The 19,834-nt window shown below is 50.1% G+C and overlaps 1 protein-coding gene across 1 annotated transcript in view; it reads left to right on the plus strand.

The window, feature by feature from the left end:
• ARRB1 (arrestin beta 1) overlaps positions 1–18,550 on the plus strand; it is a 21,829-nt gene extending 3,279 nt beyond the window's left edge. The window contains exons 4-16 of the mRNA XM_042780965.1: positions 1,994–2,038; positions 2,813–3,009; positions 3,295–3,354; positions 4,244–4,311; positions 6,889–7,024; positions 8,068–8,152; positions 8,560–8,632; positions 10,527–10,664; positions 11,829–11,912; positions 13,578–13,601; positions 16,041–16,111; positions 16,950–17,001; positions 18,439–18,550. Coding sequence (XP_042636899.1) covers positions 1,994–2,038; positions 2,813–3,009; positions 3,295–3,354; positions 4,244–4,311; positions 6,889–7,024; positions 8,068–8,152; positions 8,560–8,632; positions 10,527–10,664; positions 11,829–11,912; positions 13,578–13,601; positions 16,041–16,111; positions 16,950–17,001; positions 18,439–18,550 — 1,145 coding nt within the window. The remainder of the gene's footprint in view (positions 1–1,993; positions 2,039–2,812; positions 3,010–3,294; positions 3,355–4,243; positions 4,312–6,888; positions 7,025–8,067; positions 8,153–8,559; positions 8,633–10,526; positions 10,665–11,828; positions 11,913–13,577; positions 13,602–16,040; positions 16,112–16,949; positions 17,002–18,438) is intronic.
• Positions 18,551–19,834: the final 1,284 nt, after the last annotated feature.

The raw sequence follows: 19,834 nt of genomic DNA on the forward strand, positions 1-19,834 counted from the left end.
ATGGAGAGAGAGAGTTTGATTGATTAATGTACTTCAAGGAAATGGCTCACACAGTTGTGGGGGCTGGCAAATCCTAAATCTGCAGGTCAGGTGGCAGGCTGAAGACCAATTCCAGGTGGCAGGCTTACATCCCAGGAATCTGAGGTCAGGTGACAGAAGAGTGTAGAAAAAGCAAGCTCTGCCAGACCATCCATTTACATTCTGGAGGTAGTCCGCACCCCCATGGAAACTTCCCTTTCAAGCAATTGGTTGATCACATCAGATCACCTCATGAATGATCATTACATTACATTACCAAGCAGCAACCAGTTTAGTAGCTGGCCAAACCACTGAGAATCAGCCTAGACAAGTTGACACATAATATAAACCACCATAGCAACTGACAACAGTAACATTATGTACCAGATCCTGGGGTTAGCTACTATATTATCTCTGTTCACAGACAGAAGAATGGGGCACAGAGAGGTCACATGACCTGTTTCAAGTGACAGAGCTAGTAGGTAGGAGCCTGGATTCAGACGTGAGCAGTCTGGCTCTACACACTTGTTTGTTCTGCTGCTTCCTGATGGCAGAAGGCAGGAGGTACAGGACTGGGAGATGGAAGGAAAAAGCGTCTTAGGGCTTGTGAAATGGGGCCTGTCTTCATTGACGTGATGGTCCTGCCAGAGACTGGGGCATGACTGAAGACATCTCCCAAGGTCTTTTTCTAGTTAGTGTTTCTGTGCTCTCAAGGGCAGCCTTGGGTCACTGAGACACGTCCTACACTCTCCATAGTGCTTGCTCCTGTTGTTGTTGTTATGTGCCCTCGAGTTGGACCCGACTCATAGTGACCCCTCCTTGGATTTCTGAGGCAGTATCACTACGTGGAAGCAGATTGCCCAACCTTCCTTCTGAGGAGTGAGTTTGAACTGCCAGCCTTCTGGTTAGCAGTCAAGTGCCTTAGGTGCTACGCCACCAGAGCTTGCTCCTGCTAGGCACCTTCTAAGCACTTAACACATATTCACTCATTTACTCCTTCAAGAGCCTATGAGGTAGGCACTACAGGATCACAACCCCTGATCGGCAAATCTCAAATCCAAAAAGCACCAAAAATCTGAAGCTGTTCATGTTTGGTGCAAAATTTATTTAGTGACAGAACCTGACCTGAACTGATGTGAGGCTATAGAGTCCTTGGGTGGTGCAAACAGTTAACATGCCTGGCTGCTAACTGAAAGGTTAGCAGTTCAAGTCCACCCAGAAGTGCCTTGGAAGAAAGCCTTGGCAATTTATTTCTGAAAAATTAGCCACTGAAAACCATTTGGAGCACAGTTCTACTCTGAAACACCTGGGGTAATCAAGAGTCTGAGTCGACTGAATGACAACTGGGTTTTAGATAGGTAGATAGATATAGATAAAACACACACACACAAACACACACATATAGGGGTACCTCCTGGTGAGGATATTCATGTTTCCCTACAGAGGTATTTGTGGGTTTGATGATGGGGTGCTACCCCAGATCCTACAGAAGGCATTACAGAATTTTCAGAAGATGCATCATAGTACCTGTCTACAGTTCAAACATTTTAAATTTCAAAGTATACCTTGTCCCAGGGGTTTCAGACCCTTGCTATTATTCATATTAACAGATGAAGAAACAGAGAAGTAAAGTAACCTGTCCAGAGTCACCAGCTGGGCAGTAAGAGAGACAGGATTTGAACCTTAGCAGTCAGGTTCAGGGTCCAGCCTCTTAACCTTGCACTCCACTGCCCTCTTAAGATAAAAGTCTGTGGCATAGTCATCATGGTCGGCAGGGCCATGAGGTGAGGGGTGTGGTGGTGATGAAGATGGGAAGTGGGTGATACCACCCCAGGGCACTGGCCTTCCCATTTTTCTCATGATGCTTTTGGACAAATGGACCATTGGGTTTAGGTTGGTGTTTAGGGATCAGGGGGCTTGGGGGTGTTCTAGGGTCAAGTTGGGAAGGTCTACTCACTCTCTGTCCTTCTCCCAGATGGTGTGGTCCTGGTGGATCCTGAGTATCTCAAGGAGAGGAGAGGTGAGGCTGTGCCCCACTTGCCACAGGTCAAGGGGCCTCCCTTTCTTCCCTCACTGACCTCCAGCCCAGGGCCCCAGTCTTTGCCACTCCTGGACAGGACACCAGCTAACCTTATTGCCCCTCCCTGCCATTTCCTCTGCTTTTTTTGTCCCAGACGGTCCTCCTTCGGCCAGGATAGCCCTGTCCTAGCCCCACTTTGGGAGAACCTTCCAATCCCTGAGCACTCTCTCACCAGTATATCATAACTGTCCCAGAGCTGGTGATACTAACAGGCAGAAGTAAGTGTCATTTTACAGCAGAGAAAATTGGCACCAGGGAGGTGAAGGGATTGTCCAAGGTCAGCAGGAAGACAGGGGCTGGGCTGGGACAAGTTCCCATGCCTTCCGGACACCACCCAGTGCTATTCCCCTCCTTTAGCTGTCCCAACACTCCGCCTCACCCAGGTCCCACCCTCCAGACCTGCCAGCCTACTTCAGCCCCCCTGACCCGGTGGGACCATGTCCTGCACCCCTCCACACAGCCCTGGTCCCAAGTAGGAGGTGGAGGCCAGAACGGATCAAGTAGCCAGTCTGTCTCCTCCTTCTTGTGGCCAGGCATGGACAACTCTTCCAGGTGCTTCAGTACTGATGTCAATCCCTTAAGGGAAGACAGCATAGCCCTCCCCAACAGGAACTTTAGGACAGACTCGTGGCTGCCAGTGGCTGTAGCTGGTGCTCTGGGGGGCTTGTTTTCTACTCTCCCAGCCCCCTCCTCAGTGCAACCTACTCCCTACAGTCTATGTGACATTGACCTGCGCTTTCCGCTATGGCCGGGAGGACCTGGATGTCCTGGGCCTGACCTTTCGCAAGGACCTGTTTGTGGCCAATGTGCAGTCCTTCCCACCAGCCCCCAAGGACAAGAAGCCCCTGACACGGCTGCAGGAGCGCCTCATCAAGAAGCTGGGCGAGCATGCCTACCCTTTCACCTTTGAGGTCAGGGACTGCCGTCCCCTGGGGCCCCATTCCAGAAGCACCACCTCTGGGCGGGCACATGGGGGCAACTGGGCAGCAGCTGAGTGTCACCCAATTTCTCAGTGTTCATTTGGCCCTGGGGCATTTTCACTTATATCACCTGGTAAGTGTCTTCTCTGGCCACTGTCAGGGGCATCACTCTTACTTCTGAGCTACTCTTCAGAGCCTCTTGAATCTGGGTCATTGGTGGGAGAAAGAGGGGCTCATAGGTGACAAATGACTCATTCTCTGTTCCCTTCTCAACAGATCCCTCCGAACCTCCCGTGTTCTGTGACGCTGCAGCCGGGGCCTGAGGACACAGGGAAGGTGGGTCAGCCCAAAGGGTGCATCTCTCTGGGTCCAGGACACCCATGTCCCTGGCTTTCTCCCTGGCAGGTACTAGATACACAGGTCCATGCTTGGTGAGACCTCCTGTGTCTAGGCCAGATTGATCCTCACCTCAAGGAACCAATCTCCTTTTCAACAGGGTCACAGATACGGAACCAGCCCTCCCTCTCCCATTCAGTGATGTGTCCCAAAGCCCTCCTGAGTCATTCTCACTAGGCCTGGTATTGGTTGCAACAGAACCAACATGTTCTGAGGGCCTACTCCTGGTCCTACACAACCTCCCAGCAACCCCGTATGGAGGAGTGATCATTGCTGTTTCACTAGTGGGGAAACTGAGGCTCAGAGTGACATGATACTACTAGAATGGTGGAGCTATGCTCAGACCCAGGCCCCAGCTCTCTGACTTTCATTTCCTCATCTGCAAAATGGAGGTGATAGGCTGTGCTTCCCTGTGTTGTTGAGAGAACCAAGCGAGATATTACAAGGTCCCATCCAGGGCAGGATCCACCCACAATAGGAGCTCCCAACACAGTACTGCTGAGGTGGTGCTGTCATTTCTGGGCTAGCTACCTTGATGAGGATGGCCACCCAGACCGATTTACAGAGTCCAAAGAGCAGGGCCCAGCTGGTTGGGATGTCCTGTGTTGCGGGGAATGGGGGAGCAATTCTGTCGATAATCAGATAGGGGAGGCAGCACAGTGCTGGGCTGAGCACAAGAGCTCTGTGGTCAGACCAGGGACAGGGCAGGCCATGGGAATTTGGTGTTCCCATTCAGCATCCTTGTTTGTAAAATGAGAAGATGGGCTGGCTGAGCCCTGGGATCCCTGCCCTCTCCAAGGCCCTGTGATCAGTGACCTCTTCCCCATAGGCCTGTGGTGTGGACTATGAGGTTAAAGCCTTCTGTGCCGAGAACCTGGAGGAGAAGATCCACAAGCGGTGAGCAAGCCAAAGCTTCCAGAGGGTGTGGGCTGCTGGCTGGGAGAGGGAGGGAGACAGGATGGGCAAAGCAGAAAAGATAAGTAACAATACCCGGAAGAGTGTAAGGAGTGCCAGACATTCCAGCCTTGGGAGCTCTGGGAAGGGCACTCTGGAAGGCAGGCAGGTCATGGAGGGCTTCTTAGAGGAAGTGGCCTCAACTGCCGTGCAGCATCTCCTCCTTTTCACCATTGACCAACTTCCTCTCTTATCTCCTTGCCTCTAGCCATGTCTTTTTTATTCTGTTTTATTAAAAAGCAAACAACAACAACAACAACAAAACTAAATTCAAATTGTTAAACAGTGAGCAGATTGTTTCCTGGCCATCCTAGACCCCTATTTCCTAGTTCCCCTACTGGCAGTGATTAGCAGGAGAGGATGTGTGTGTGTGTGTGTGTGTGTGAACGGAGGCTTCTGAGTAAGGGAGGGAAGTAAAGAAGGTGAACCCACCTAGGGGAAAGTGTGGGGAAGGTCAAGTTCATGTCTCAAAGCTGGAAGCCATTCTAGAGGGGCACAGCCCCTGGCAGAAAGAGAGACCTAGCCTGGAAACAGCTGGCCCTGACTTCTAGGGCAGGGTGTCCAGCCCCACTCTCATACCTGCTCATCCTGGGTTCAGGCCCCACTATCCATTCTGGCTTGGCTTCCCTCAGTCTCCAACCCTGATACACCTATACCCCAGCCAGTTCCTTTGTTGTTGTTGTTAAGTGCTGTCGAGTCGTTTCCGACTCATAGCGACCCCATGCACAGCAGAACAAAACACTGCCTGATCCTGAGCCAGCCCCACAATCCCTGCTATACTTGAGCCCATCATTGCAGCCACCGTGTCAATCCATCTCATTGAAGGCCTCCCCCTCTTTCGTCGACCCTCCACCCTACCAAGCATGACATCCTTCTCCAGGAAATGGTCCCTTCTTACAACATGACCAAATAGGTGAACCAGTTCCTAGATACCCTCTTTAGGAAGTGGACTGAGTTTACCACCTGCTGGCTACAGACTGTATTGCAGGCATCTCCAGCCTGGGCAGCTGATGTGTATGGAGTGATGGGACTCTACTCCTCTGCTTCTCTGTCCTCTTTCTCCTCTTAATGCCTGACACCGGGAAAAAGGAAAGGGGTTATGAGTTGTGGAATAGGCCCTGACAATTATGAGGAAGCAACACTGAGAGCCACCACCCTTACTTCACCAACAATGGAACAAGTTAAGTCCCTACTAAAGAATTACTAATAACAGTGATATAAAGCTATCTCTTATCAAGAGCTTATAAGGTGCCAGGCACAGTTCCAAGTGCTGCACAGGTATGAACTCATTTAATCCTCACAACAATCCTAAGAGGTTGCCAATATTTTACAGATAAGAAAACTGAAACATAGTAAGATCAACTTGTTCAAGGTTAAAAAGTTAGGAAGAGGAAGCTAGGTCTTTACCTCAAGCTGTCTGTTTCCAGAGAATGAAGGTTGCTCTCTGAGAAATGGAGTGCTAGCATATCCAGCACACCATGGAGACTGCCTCATTGAATCTCTATCCCCTCACCAAATCCTTGTGCCTTCATTTCCTCCTTGAGCCCCTGATACCTCATGAGCCCCATCTCTTCTCCAGGCCTCTATCCTGGATTCACTTCATCCTCGTCCCTGTCCCACATCCCACTTACTTAATCCACACTCCTTCCCTGAGTCCCATCACCTATTAGAGGCCCTGTTTCTTCATGGGGCCTCTATCCTTTCTGCTTGTTTTTATTTAATAGATTTAATAGTCATCTATTATATATCTTAGGCACTGTCATAGATGCTGAGAATATAGCAGTCAACAAATTAGACATAAATTACTATCCTTAAGGAGCTTATGCTATTATTGTGACATAAGGAATGCAGGAAGTGAAAACAGAGTACTTTCCCTATCATCCTGCTGGGTACGAAGACACAAAACCAAATGAAGTGTGGTCGGCCTCAGACCAGGAGAAGATCAGGATGAGTGGGTCCAGAAAGGCTTCCTGGAAGAGGAGCTGTTTAGCTAGGCCTTGAAGACCTGGCTCTAGGGCCTTAAGGCCAGAACCAGGAAGAGGATATCTTAGGCAGAGAGCTCAGTGCAGACAAAGATTCAGAGATGAGACTAGGTAGGCTATAAGGGGTGATGATGAGGACATGAGGGTGGCTGGGGAAAGGAGCTCTGGTGGTATAGTGGGTAAGGCATTTGGCTGCTAACCAGAAGGTTGGTGGTTCAAACCCACCAGCTGCTCTGTGGGGGGAAGATGAGGCAATCTACTTCCTTAAAGATTTACAGCCTTGGAAACTCAATGGGGACCGCTGTGAGTCAGAATTGACTTGATGGCAATGGGTGTATTTTTTGAGGGGGGTGCAGGGAGGATGAAGTTAGGCCAGATAGTGACAAGACCTCTATGCCAACCTCTGTAGTTTGAATTGGGTTCTGAGACAATAGGGAGCCATGACAGTCTCTTGAGCAGGTGAGGGCTGTCAGGATCCAAGGAAAGGGGATGGAGGCAGGTGACACTGGTCATCTTTCACCCCACCCATCTCCATTAGGAATTCCGTGCGCCTGGTCATCCGGAAAGTTCAGTATGCCCCGGAGAGTCCTGGCCCCCAACCTACAGCTGAGACCACCAGGCAGTTCCTCATGTCGGACAAGCCCTTGCATCTAGAGGCCTCTCTGGATAAGGAGGTAGGAGGCTCAGACTTAGCAGGGGTAGGAGTTGTTCTACCAGGGCCTAGACTCAGTTTTCAGCTCTCTTGAGGCCTCTGGGGACCTCTTGGGTAGGAATTTCTGACATTAGCCCTAGGACCACATGACTTAGGGAATCAGACTTCCCTTTAGGGCATTTGAGGAAGCTCTTGGGGCCTAAAGGAGTGGCAGAAGGGGTCAGAGCCTGAGAGATACCATTAACTTCAGAAGGGGACAGTGTACTCTCCCAAAGCATCCTGGAAGTCTCCCTCACCCCCTCCATTGCCTGCTTCAGGCTGAGTATTGTGAGAGGACCAACAAGCTCAGCAAACAGGCACCATGACCTCTCACCATACCAGCCCTGCCATCCTTGAGCTGGTAAGCAACAGCCTTGCTGAAGAAACCACCAATATGCTCCCCTTCAAGCTTTACCCAAAGCCAGCTGACTGAAACCTGCTGTGAGCTGAGGCTGGGCCCTGTTCAAGGTGGGAAGTACCCATCTCCTTCTTGGGGAGGCAGCTGAAGGCAAGATGGGAATTGAGGCCCTTCAACGAAGATTCAGAGCTGGATCCTCGTGAGCTGTTCTTCATCTTCCCACTGCTCCTTCCAGATACTCTGGTGTCTAAAACCCAAGGCAAGCAGAACCAGCAGGGGCTCTAGTCCAACCTTTTCATTGTACACAAGGGAAATTGAGGCTTAGGTAACCTGCCCAAGGTGACTTCACTATCACCATCAATATTACTGGTGTTATAGTTGTTATCTTTGTTACTAGTGACCGAGCCAGCTCTGAAGTCCAGGCATATTACCTTCTCATTCAGTTCTCTTTCAAGGTCCTACAAGGGATCTGAAGTCTAATATGATTGGTGTTGGCTTTAGTGTTACCTTAGCAGGGGTGACAAGTAGTTGATGAACTTGGAGCAAATGACATAATGGCCAAGGTTTGGGAAGCCACAGAAGATCTGTGTGGGCTCTTTCGTCCCTCTTCTTTATCTAGAACTTTGGTATCCTGCCATCCAACCCTTCTCCCTTCTTATGCCTCCCAGATCTATTACCATGGAGAACCCATCAGTGTCAATGTTCACGTCACCAACAACACCAACAAGACAGTGAAGAAGATCAAGATATCGGGTACCCCAGGGAGAGGGTCAGCTCAGGGGCAGGCCAGGGTTGGGGTGGCTGAGAGGTCTTTTTTTAACAACCTTATAAATAGCTACTGGCCCCGGGTGAAGCCCAGAGCCTTCTCTGAACCTAAGGGTCAGCCTTTTGAGGCTGGTAACACAGGCTGCTTATTGGCCAGGTAAGCTGCCTCTCCTCTTAGGTGCCCTGGGTTCTGGGCAGAGCTGTCCTTTTGGTTATGGAAGGGGGCAGGTGTGTTTGGGGTGGCCCTTTGTGTAGTGAATGGGGGAGGTTTCCTGTAGAAGCCCTGGTGAACTCTGGCTATTGCCTAGGGCTGAACATCCCCACCTACGGGCACCTGGGATGCCTCTGGGAGGTGCACCTTGGCTCATGCCACCTGTTTCCCTCTGTCACCTTAGTGCGCCAGTATGCGGACATCTGCCTTTTCAACACAGCCCAGTACAAATGCCCTGTGGCCATGGAAGAGGCTGAGTAAGTAAGCATGAGCTTGATCTTGGACACCTGGGAACTGTCTGAGGCTTCCGTGGGTAGAGGTGGGGAAAGGAGAATTTCTGGCATCTCTTCTCCATCACTGCAGAGGGTTGGGCCTCAGATTTCCTCGTCACTCATTGTAGATGCTCTAGGGCAGCCATTTAGAAAGCATCTACCTGATTTCACTATAAGAAGGCGCATCCTATAATCAAGGTGAAAACCCATGAACAGTAGATTGATGAAACAAGAGCTAAGGAATCTAAGGGCATTGGGGTTGTGCAGAGGGAAACTTAGGTCGAAGGGAGATACTTTGCTCTGAGTTTCCTTGAGAGGGAAAGACATTGTACACAGCTTTTCTTGTCTGATAAAGGAATAATTGGGTAGATTATTCTTTAGTAACTGGGGGAAGGGGTTGTATTTGGAAGAGTGGAGAATAATTATACAAAAACAAATCTAGCTTTGAGGGGAGCTACTACAGTGGAGGGTGAAACTTTGTCTCAAGCTTTTTAGCAGCTAAGGCAACAAGAAAGATCTGGAGTGAAACATCTTTTCTTACCTAAAGGAAGTAGACATAGGGTTTTTTTTTTTTTGTTGTTCTGGTCCTGCAAATCATTTGGGAGGCAATTGTATTTCAGGCCAATTTCTGTGTATGTGCATGTGTGGATTTATATATAATTACAATCAGTATTTAAAATGTGACTATATAGTCTTTGAGATAATTTTTAATGTCCTAAAGATGAACATAAAGAGCCCTGGTGGCACAATGGTTAATCACTTGGCTGTTAACCGAAAGGCCAGCAGTTTGAACCCACCAGCCACTCCCCAGGAGAAAGATGAGGCAGTCTGCTTCCATAAAGATTATACCCTGGGAAACCCTATGGGGCAGTTCTACTGTGTCCTATAGAGTTATTGTGACTCAATGGCAACAGACTTGTTAATAAATACATTATCCTGTCTCCCAAATTGTAAACACAGAACACTTCTACAAATGATTCCTGCTATGGTTTTTTTTTTTTTTTTGCCTTTATAATCCCCAAACAGTGGAAAATCCCAAGCCCCAGCCCCATAGATGGCAGTCTTAACATAACAAATGTCAGCCCGGATGCCTGTGAAGGCACTGACGTTCGTTCATCGTCTTGATTAGTTTTCATAAGCCCATAGGTTGGAGTTGCTGCTGCCTCAGTATGTAGATGAGGAAACAGGGTCAGTGAACGTGACTTGTTAAGCATCACAGAGGTAGCAAGTGGCAGAGCTGGGACTTGAACCCAGGATATCTAAATGCAAGTCTTGCACATTTTCTGCTGTACTCCACCTATCTTATTTTTTAATAGAGCAAAAACAAGTAAAAATTGAATAATCAAAATACCCTATACACCATGGATTGATATACCATAAAGCGAACACAGTAAAGTTTCATCATAGAATCTAGGTAGTGGGTCTATGAGTGTTCACTGCACAATTCTTTCAACTTTTCTGTATGTTTGAAATATTTTTAAAAATAAAATATTAGGAAAAAAAGAGACCCAGAATAAAATCCATGCTCTCTCCACTAAGAAGTTATCCAATTCAAACAGCACACAGTGCAAAGCTGTACATTTAATTTTTTTAAAATGGCAGCTGCTTAAAAACCAGGATAAAACCGAGTCCCTCCAGTTTGGAGGGCAGATGAGGCTCTTTTGAATGGCAGTGGTCTTCCTGCCAGAGTCAGGTCTGGCCCAGGTGGTCCTTGCCATGGGGGGAGGGGTACTGGGAGAGGAGACAGCGCCCCTCAATGGAGGGACTCTTGGTACCTCTCTTAGAGCAGGGCCGGGCTAGATGTTCTGGCTGGGCTGGGGGTGAGGGCTAGTGTTGGCTATGCAAAAGGCCATTGCCACACTGTCTCTCTTCTTCCCAGCGACACAGTGGCACCCAGCTCAACATTCTGCAAGGTCTACACGTTGACCCCATTCCTGGCCAACAACCGAGAGAAGAGGGGCCTTGCCCTGGACGGGAAGCTCAAGCATGAAGACACCAACCTGGCCTCCAGCACCCTGTGAGGACCAGCCCACCTCCTCCTCTGACCCCAGTGCCTGTCCTCCTGGGCACATTCTACTCATGGGTGCACACTCTCCTTGATCCCACCAGTGCCAGGACAGGACCTTCTTCCTCCAATGTCATCCAGGGCCTGTCCTCAGAGGCTTGAACTTCCAGGGAGGCTATCCCCCTCCTCCCATCCCATCCCATTCCAGAGGTGACCCAGAGAGCAAAATGGACCCCTAGACCTGGCTCTCGTAGTTGGTGCTGGGCCCTGCTGGTTCGCCTGAGGACAATCCTGAAAGGCTTCCTGTAGGAGGCAGCAGCTCCTGATCCCTAGTGTCTTTAGATGGGATGTGTTCCTGTGGCAGGGCTGGAAGGAGGGGAATGGCTCCTGAAAGGGTCCTGGCAGGACCCTGGTAGGAGGGGGTTGGGGAGTCTGGAGAGATCAGGGCTGTGAGCTGGGTTAGGACTAATATGGGGTGTACCTTGGCAGCAGGGATCCTGGTCATCTGGTCACTCCTGCCCCACAGTCATCACCGTCTGTCTCTGAGGCCACCCTGTTCTGTTGAGAACGCATCTCACCCTCCCCACTGTCTGGTCCTTCGGTGGCCTGCCTCTGTGACCTCCTCTCCTGCTCATCACTCTTAATGGGAACCCTCTGCTCCAGCCAGGAAGGCTCATCACCACCTTCTGCATGTGCTACCCACTTACCTCCAAGTCTTCTGTCCTCCTCTCCACCCTAATTTGAATCCTGTCTTCAAGACCTAGTTTAAGCACCATCTCCTGTGAGAAGTCCTCCCTGGGTACCTCATCCCCCATCCCCTCTCTCTCTCTGAACTCCCAATCTGGCCCTTTGTGCCTGGTTGCCAAGCAAAAATCTTCAAGAGAAGTAGGATCTGAAGTAGGAAAGGCCCTGCCCCTCATCACACCAAACTTAGGCACAGTGAGGGACAAGGTTTCCCAAGGGCACACAGTGAGTGAATGTCAAAGCCAGATTTGGAACCCAGGCTCCTTGTTCCCGGTCAGAGCCCAGTTTTCTCACCTCCGTTGGGCTCAGGGTTAAGTGGCCCAGAGAGGGAAGGTATGGATGGTAGCTGCCCCCACTATTCCCCGACTTCTGCCATATCTCACCTACCCAGCAAGCACCCCATTAACCAGCTTCCCTAATGTCACTTTGCAGGTTGAGGGAAGGAGCCAACCGGGAGATCCTGGGGATTATTGTTTCCTACAAAGTGAAAGTGAAGCTGGTGGTGTCAAGGGGCGGGTGAGTGCTCCAGCCCAGCCCCACCCCTAAACCCCAGTGTGGGGGTGCAGGTTGATGACCCATAGCTCCCTGCCCTATTCTGCCTGTTTGTGGGACCATTAGCTGCATCCACCTTCAGAGGATGAACTGGGCTTGAGTACTTCCTGTCCCTTCTCTTCCTCCTTTTCCCCCTTCCTCTTCCTCTTCCACCCTCTTTTGCTGTTATTCAGAGGGCCTCATTCCTCTTCCGCCCCTCCCATTTCTCTCTCTCTCTCTCCTCCCTATCCCAGGTCAGGTCCTCACATTGAGGATTGGGCATGGGGGGGGGCATCCTCAGAGTTTATGCTGTAGGGTCCCCAGTAGATGCTGTGCCCCTGATCACACTTCCCCAGACACTGCACCCACTTACAGGCATGCCCAAGCTGGTGTGCTGGGGTGGGGATGGGGGTGGGGAGAGGAGTTCAGAGTCCCAGAGCTAGATGGGGGATATTCTAGTGTGACTTTCTCATTTTAGAGATGAGGAAACAAACACCCAAGCAGTTCCACAGTCATTTCCCGAAATCTCCTTCCCTAATCTCAGGCCATGGGCTGGTGCTGGGAACACAGAAATAGGACCAGACTGTTATCTGCCCTGGACCATAGTCTGCTTGCATAAAGATATACAACCTTGGAAACCCTATGGGGCAGTTCTGCTCTGTCCTGTAGGTTCACTATGAGTCAGAATCAATGGCAATGGGTTTGGTTTTCCTTATAGACATCTAGAAATTCCAAGTCCCATGTCCTGTGATCCTTATAAGATCCATAGTGTTCCTAATGCTCCCCACTGAATTCTAAAGTGTTTCCTTCTATCATTGGTTGATAGTTTCAGTCCCATTGGGGCAGGCAGCACTAGGTTTTGTTTTTACGCCTTCTTTACAGATGAAAGCAGGCTGCCTCATCTTTCTCCCACAGAGCTGTTGGTGGGTTCAAACCACTGACTTTTTTGGTTTGGGAGCTCTGGTGGCATAATGCCTAAGGCATTTGACTGTTAACCATAAGACTGGCAGTTCAAACCCCCCAGCCACTCCTCAGAAGGAAGACTGGGCAATCTACTTCCATAGAGATACCACCTCAGAAACCCAAAGGGGGGTCGCTATGAGTCAGAATCGACTTGACAGCAGTGAGTTCGGTTTTGGTTTTGGGTTTAGCCTAATGCTTTAAGCACTATGCCACCAGAGCACCTTGGTGCAGTGGTTAAAGCATTCAGCTGCTAACTGAAAAAAAAAAAAAAAAAGTCAGTGTGTTGAACCCATTCCACAGGAGAAAGATAGCAGTCTGCTTCCATGAAGATTTATAGCCTTGGAAACCCTGTGGTACAGTTCTACTCTGTCCTTAGGATCATTATGAGTTGGAATTGACTCCATGGCAGTGGGTTTGGTTTTGGTTTTACAGATGAGGACTCTGGGGCTCAGTGAGGACTCACAAAGGGTTTGGGCAGGTGGATCCCAGTGCTCCAGTGCAGGGCTAATGCTGTTCCTGTGTATCCCTGCATGAGCAGCTGGAGCTGAGCAGGGGGTGGTGGGAGGATGTCCCATGTATCTTCTCTATCCCACTGGGAGGCAGAGGTTGTGAATGAACACACTTTCTGTTTTCTTCCTGTCTGAACTCTCTCCTGATTACTTCTCCTGCCTCCTCTGATCCACCCAGCCTGTTGGGAGATCTTGCATCCAGGTAAAGTCCCTCCCTTCCACTTGGTTGAGCCACCTTCCTGGAGGAGGGCCCAGAAGCCATGGGCCTGACTGACTAGAGCCATAGGACACTGGGGTTGGAGGGAATCTTAGCAGTCATTCTAGAGCACCAGGCTCAAGCATGTGCTGGGTCTAGAACCCTCTCCAGAGACACTAGGGAGATATAGTCTCTGCTTAAAAAGAGTCACCCTGTTCTTCCATGCCACCGAGGAATGGCGACCTTTGTAGACTATGAAGTCCAACTTCACTGATCTGGGAATGGCCCCCAAGCACACCATTGGAATATAGATTGTCTGCATTATAGGATGTTTTGCAGAAATACAGGCTTCGTGGCTTATCAAACTTCTACACTAATGAGAATTAACTGCTGATGGAGTGTTGCCAAGGCAAGGTCCTTAGGAGATCTGCTTCTGTAGATGAGATTCCCTCGTTCCCAGCTGAATCCACTTCCATTCTAAAAAGGAATGTGCCCCAGGCACAGGAGTTTTGCCTCCTCCTATCACAAGATGGCGCCATTGCTCATCCCAAAAATCTTAATCCAATTTGAGCCCTGAAATCAATTCAGTTCGATATAAATCAGCAAAGATTTCCTGAATCCAGACTTGTGTCCAGCTTTGTGCTGGGTGCATAGGTCCCACAGAAGAATCAGAAGTGACCCCTGCCCTTGGCCACTCATGGTCTGGTTGGCAGGTGATGCTCGAGATTCTGCCATCCCTATCCTTACTCCTTTCTGTAGGGCTTTATTGAAGGTTTGTAGACTCACTCTTCCTCCAACTTCCATTCTGATAACTCACTCTTCCAAGTGAACCTGGAGAAGCAATCTTCTCTGGAAGTGAAAAAGAGGAAGAGTAGAAAAGCCAAATTGTTTTGACAGCCTTATAAAACTCCATGTTCCTATGAGAGGAATAAGGAGTCCCTCGGTGGCACAAATGGTTAAGCACTTGGCTGGAAAGGTTAGTGGTCTGAATCCACCCAGAGGCACACTGGGAGTCAGGCCTGGCAAACTGCTTCCGAAAGGTCACAGCCATTGAAAACCCCATGGAGCAGTTCTACTTTGCACACATGGCATCTCCATGAGTCAGAACTGACTCCGTGGCAATAAACTGCAGTATGGATACCGACAAGCATGAGCTTCACAGGTTAACCAAGCCTTTTACCTACATCGTTCCAAAGAAGTTACAGTGAGTTTAGAACGTAGGCATTGTTATCCCCATTTTCCAAATGAGTTCAGTGAAATGCAAAGGTTCACATTGCTCCAGCAGTGAGTGGTGGGGCTGATGGAACAGACACTTCTGGTTGCACAGCTTGTGCTCCTGACCACTGTGGTCCTTCCACTGCCCCTTCCTCCTCCTCACTGGGCCTTGAGCATTGAGATCAGTGAGATTTGACATTTGTCTTTGAGGTATCACAGTTGGGAGTGCCTCCTAGAGTGAAACCACCCCAAGTCGAAAGGAAGAGCCTTCAGTACTGCTCTTGTCAGTGTGGGGACTAGAGAATGGGAACTACCTTCTTAATTCTGAATTGTATCATATAGTGGTTAAGGGTATACATTATGGAGCCAGAATCTTAGGCCTGTCATTTATCATTAATAGCTATGTGACCTTGAGCAAGATACTTTAATCTCCTGGTGCTTCAGATTCCCAATCTGCTATACACTGAGGATCATGATAGGGATGTTGTGAGGATTAAATGAGTCACTCTGTGGATAGAATAGAATAGTCCTTGGCATACAGTAAGTACCATATGAACGTCTGCTCCTGTTATTTACCTTTCTGTCAGGGCCAAGGGGAGAAAAGGCCTGGTCAGAGGCATTGGCCCATGGCAGCTTGTCCCCTGTTCTTCCCCAATGCCCCCATCCTCTGCCCTCCACAAGGTTTCACATCTGTGCTCAATATAGATAGCCCTGGGGCCTGCAACTCATCCAACATGAATTTGATTACACTGACCTAATAGTGCTTCATTCACATGGCAGGGGCTAGTCACCTGGCACTTTTATAGCAACCTCCTGGAGATGGTGTCCCCGCCCTTACAACTGGGAGATAGGATGGGATGAGGGTGGGAGGAATTCCTAACAGGAAGTTGGGAAGGGTGGTAGCAGCACTTTAAGGCAAGCAAGGTCCCAGGGCAGCTTTGGAACTACCCAGTGACCCAGGTGCACACTGCCTTGGACAGTTCTTTTCTCACCCCTACACTTCTTCCCAGCCCCATGGAATCCAGGGATCCTTCTCAGGAGAAGGGGTGTTTCCTAGAGAAACTGAGGCTCAGAGAGTAGCAGAACCAGGGTTGGAGGCCAGATTGCCCGACTCCTATCCCAGAGCTACTTCCTCTGACTGTGAAACCCTCCTCAGCCCTCAAACTGACAGGTTGAATCTCACAGCTTGAGATTCAGCTCAGGCTCACTGGGTCTGGGTCTCTGTTTCAGTGATGTGGCTGTGGAACTGCCCTTCACCCTGATGCACCCCAAGCCCAAAGAGGAACCCCCACATCGGGAAGGTGAGCAGAGTCCAGGGGTCACTGGAGTAGGATTTCCAGATAAGCAGACACCCTTCTCCACCAGCAGCCATGTTACTTATCACCCCACATCCCTTTGGGTTAGCTTTTAGCCTAGTGTAACCTCTTTTCCTCAGCTCCTGGGGGTCTTTTAAGGGACCCACAATCTATAGTTGCATATGATCCCACCAGGAGACAGAGAAGCCTGGCTCCTGTTCTCTGCTCCAAACCAAACTGACCTCCAAGGGAGGGGGAGGCTGGGTGTGGGTGAGGGAGCCCACTGGCCATGCACAAAGGCATGGGGCTAAGTCCTTTGTGGATGTAGGGAAGGGGGTGCATGCATAAGATGCCCCATGGACAAACCATCCCCATCATTTTTCCAAGTGATCTTATTTAACTGAATCTGAGATAATTTCAGTCAAAAGAGACAACGTGATAATATGTACCATAAGGAAAGAAAAATGCTCCCACAATTAAACTATGAAATGGCATTGATTGTAAAAACACCCCAATTTCAGATTTAAAATGTAAAAAAGTGGTTATCTTAGTGCAAAAAACCCAAAAGGTCTGAGTTATGTTGGAGACCTAGACAAGAGAAACAAAAGTTGAGAGAATGCTCTACTGGGGATGGGGCGCAGTGGGCATCCTTCTCCCTGGGCCCTTCTTCCTGCTTTTAAGAGGATGTGGGAAGTTTCTGAGACCAGGGATAAGCACCTTTCCCCATTCTCCTTCCTTTGCCCTCCCTATTTTAGCTTGATTGTCCCGGGGTAGGAACTTGCGCCTACCTGCCCCTTGTCCACCCACTCACTAACCACTAGCGTCCCTCCTACCTTGTGTTCAGTTCCAGAGAACGAGGCGCCAGTAGATACCAATCTCATAGAACTTGACACAAAGTAAGCCAAACGCTGCCTGCAGACGTCTGGGGGTGGGGGTGGGCCTCGGGAGGAAGGGGCGGAGGGGGTCATTTGCATATATGCTTATTAACCCCTGAGGAGCAGCTGGTCTAACCCCATCTGCTGAGAACCACCTCTGCCCGCCTCTTCAGCAACCCGCTTGCCTGCATGTGACTTGAAGGACCCTCCGTGCCTGTTACTCTTCCTCCTGCCTTGGTTTGGTCTGTCTTCCTTCCTCGTCCTTGCACGTCCGTCCGTCAGTCCATCCGTCCACCCACTGCGCCTGCCCGGCTCACTGGGGGCTGGCTCGAGGCCCTGGGCCGGCTCTCCTGTCCCGCCCACCTCCAACCGGTGGAATCAGGCCATGGGGTGGGGAAGGTTGGGGATCTAGTTGCTTCTGATTCTTGCGGACCCCTGCGGATTTCCCTGCAGTCAAAGGCTACCTCGTCACCGGACAGTGGCCAGAGCGGGAGGATCTGGGCTGGCGTCCGGAACCACCTCCAGGGCGGAGCGGTTTTCTCTCGCTGCAGCGCTAAAGCCAAGCTCTCCCCCAAGAGAGATCTGGAGCGTGGGGTCTTGAGTCACTCCATGAGGAGACCCTATGCGGCTGGCTGAACCCCGTGGGGCAGAGGTCTTGGGATCCCTGCATGGTTCTAAGAGAACGTGTTTTATGGTAGAAGGGAATGCATTGTTTTCAGTAGTCATTTAGTGCTGAAACCCCACTCAGGCACCCCTTTTCCTCCACCCAGCCCTCCTCTGCTCCCCTGTTTAGATTGCTTCTCCTCTCCCAGCCTCCCTGCAACCTCATCCCTTCTCCCATCCAGGATTCCTCTGGGTAGAATTTGAGCTGGCACGTCTGGGAGAAAGGACTTACGTGTTTTTTCTTCCATTAAGCCAAGCCCATACCTTCTTGTCCAGAAATAGGAATGCTTCCCCAGGCAGTTCTTGGGGTGGGTGGGTGGTGCTTGGGCCTGTTCCTGGGGGTGTTCAGAATATGCTGTGGAAGCTCTTGTGGCTGGACTCTCAGAGTGGGAATAATTTCCTTCTCTGGCCCTCAGCTCAACACAGAGCCACACTGCTGCTTCCATTTTTTCCCCAACCCAACTCCTTGAGAACCAGATCACTTTTCTAGTTCTTCGGTGCAAAAGTCAAACTCATGTCCTCCTTTGTTATTTCCACAACTGGCTGGAGTCCAGATGTGACCATCCCCTCCACCACTAGTGGCCACCCAGATGTGCTAGCTTGGCAGGTGGTCCAGCCCAAGGCCAGCCTTAGAGGCTGCAGACCTGGGAGAGTGTGGTTCTGTCCTGGATCTGAGAGGAGTCAGCCAAGGCAGACTCAGTCCATGGGGCCAGGCTGGCCCCCCTGAGCCCCCTGCGTATGCCTGTTCTCCATGCCCTTGCAAATACACCCTGTTTTCCTTGTTTCTCCCACCAGTGATGACGACATTGTATTTGAGGACTTTGCCCGCCAGAGACTGAAAGGCATGAAAGATGACAAGGAGGAAGAAGAGGATGGTACCAGCTCTCCACAACTCAACGACAGATAGACTGGGGCCAGGCCCTCCCTCTGGGCAGCTCCAGGTCCATTCTCATGCACTAGGATGCTTATTCGTCTTCTTCCTATTCTGGTTTTCCCTTCCCCTTTGCTCTTCCAGTTTCTACCAGGGGCCCAGTGGTATTCCAGGTCACAATGGTGAACCTCTGGCCTCAGTACTGGCGCCGCAGCACATGCCACCTGGGCCACAGTACACTCAATCCCCAACCTCCTCACATCACCTCTCCTTCCCTCTTCCTTTTCATACTCGCTCTCAGAAAGGCCACCACAAACCCTGGCCTTGGAATTCGAGTTGTGATGGGGAGCAGAGGGGGAGGCTCCTTCCCTCTTCCTTTTCATACTCACTCCCAGAAAGGCCACTACACACCCTGGCCTTGAAATTCGAGTTGAGATGGGGGGCAGAAAGGGGAGGATGGGGGGCATGGGGGGCATGGTGATGTCAGACAGGAGGGCTTGGAGGGAGAGGATGAGGGCTGATGATACATGAGAGGATGTCCACAGTCCCAGATGGTCAACACAGTTATGGCAGTTAAAAGATAACCACACTGAAGGCTACCCACTTCCAGAATGGTTCTCTGGAGGAACCAGGGCTTATAATTCTGGCTGGGAAGGGCAGTCTTGTAGGTAGATTCTCAATGCCTTTTTGTAGTTAGGACCCACTAAAGACTTCTACCATTCAGCCTCCACCAATTCCCCGTGTCCTTCTGTGCCTGATAGTGGCATTAGTGAAGAAGGCCCATAGACCTCAGGAATAGAGAAAAGCAACTGGACTCATTTTCTTACCAGCAATTATCTGGTCTAAGGCAAGCTGTGCAAACTAGCCCAAGGGTATTGCAGTGTTGTCAGGATGTAACATCTTAACTACCTTGCTTGTATATATATATATATATATATATATATATATATATATACACACACACACACACACACACACACGCACACACACATATATACACACACACACAGAGGAAGAGAAGGGAAAAAGTGCCAACTTGTGGCAGAGTGAGCTGCAGTTCTTGAAGGGGACAAGAAGTTGGGGCAGGGGCTCAGAAGATGAGAGTGTGAATTTTCTGCCCTTGTAGATTTAAGTTATCATCATGTGGGAAGCCAGGTTAGAGGTCCAGAAGGGGCCAGGGCCACTGTATCCTGGTTTCCTCCATGGTCTCCAGAGCTGGCCTGGGCTAGACTTGCAGGCTGGGAGAGAGCACCTGAGTTCACCATGCCCACAGTCAAAGCAAGTCCTTCCCCAGAAGGTGGTAGGGTTCATTGAGATGCT

This window comes from Orycteropus afer, unplaced genomic scaffold, assembly GCF_000298275.1.
Source record: "Orycteropus afer afer isolate SDZICR_OR568_19922 unplaced genomic scaffold, OryAfe1.0 scaffold00074, whole genome shotgun sequence".
NCBI classification, from domain to species: Eukaryota; Metazoa; Chordata; class Mammalia; order Tubulidentata; family Orycteropodidae; genus Orycteropus; species Orycteropus afer.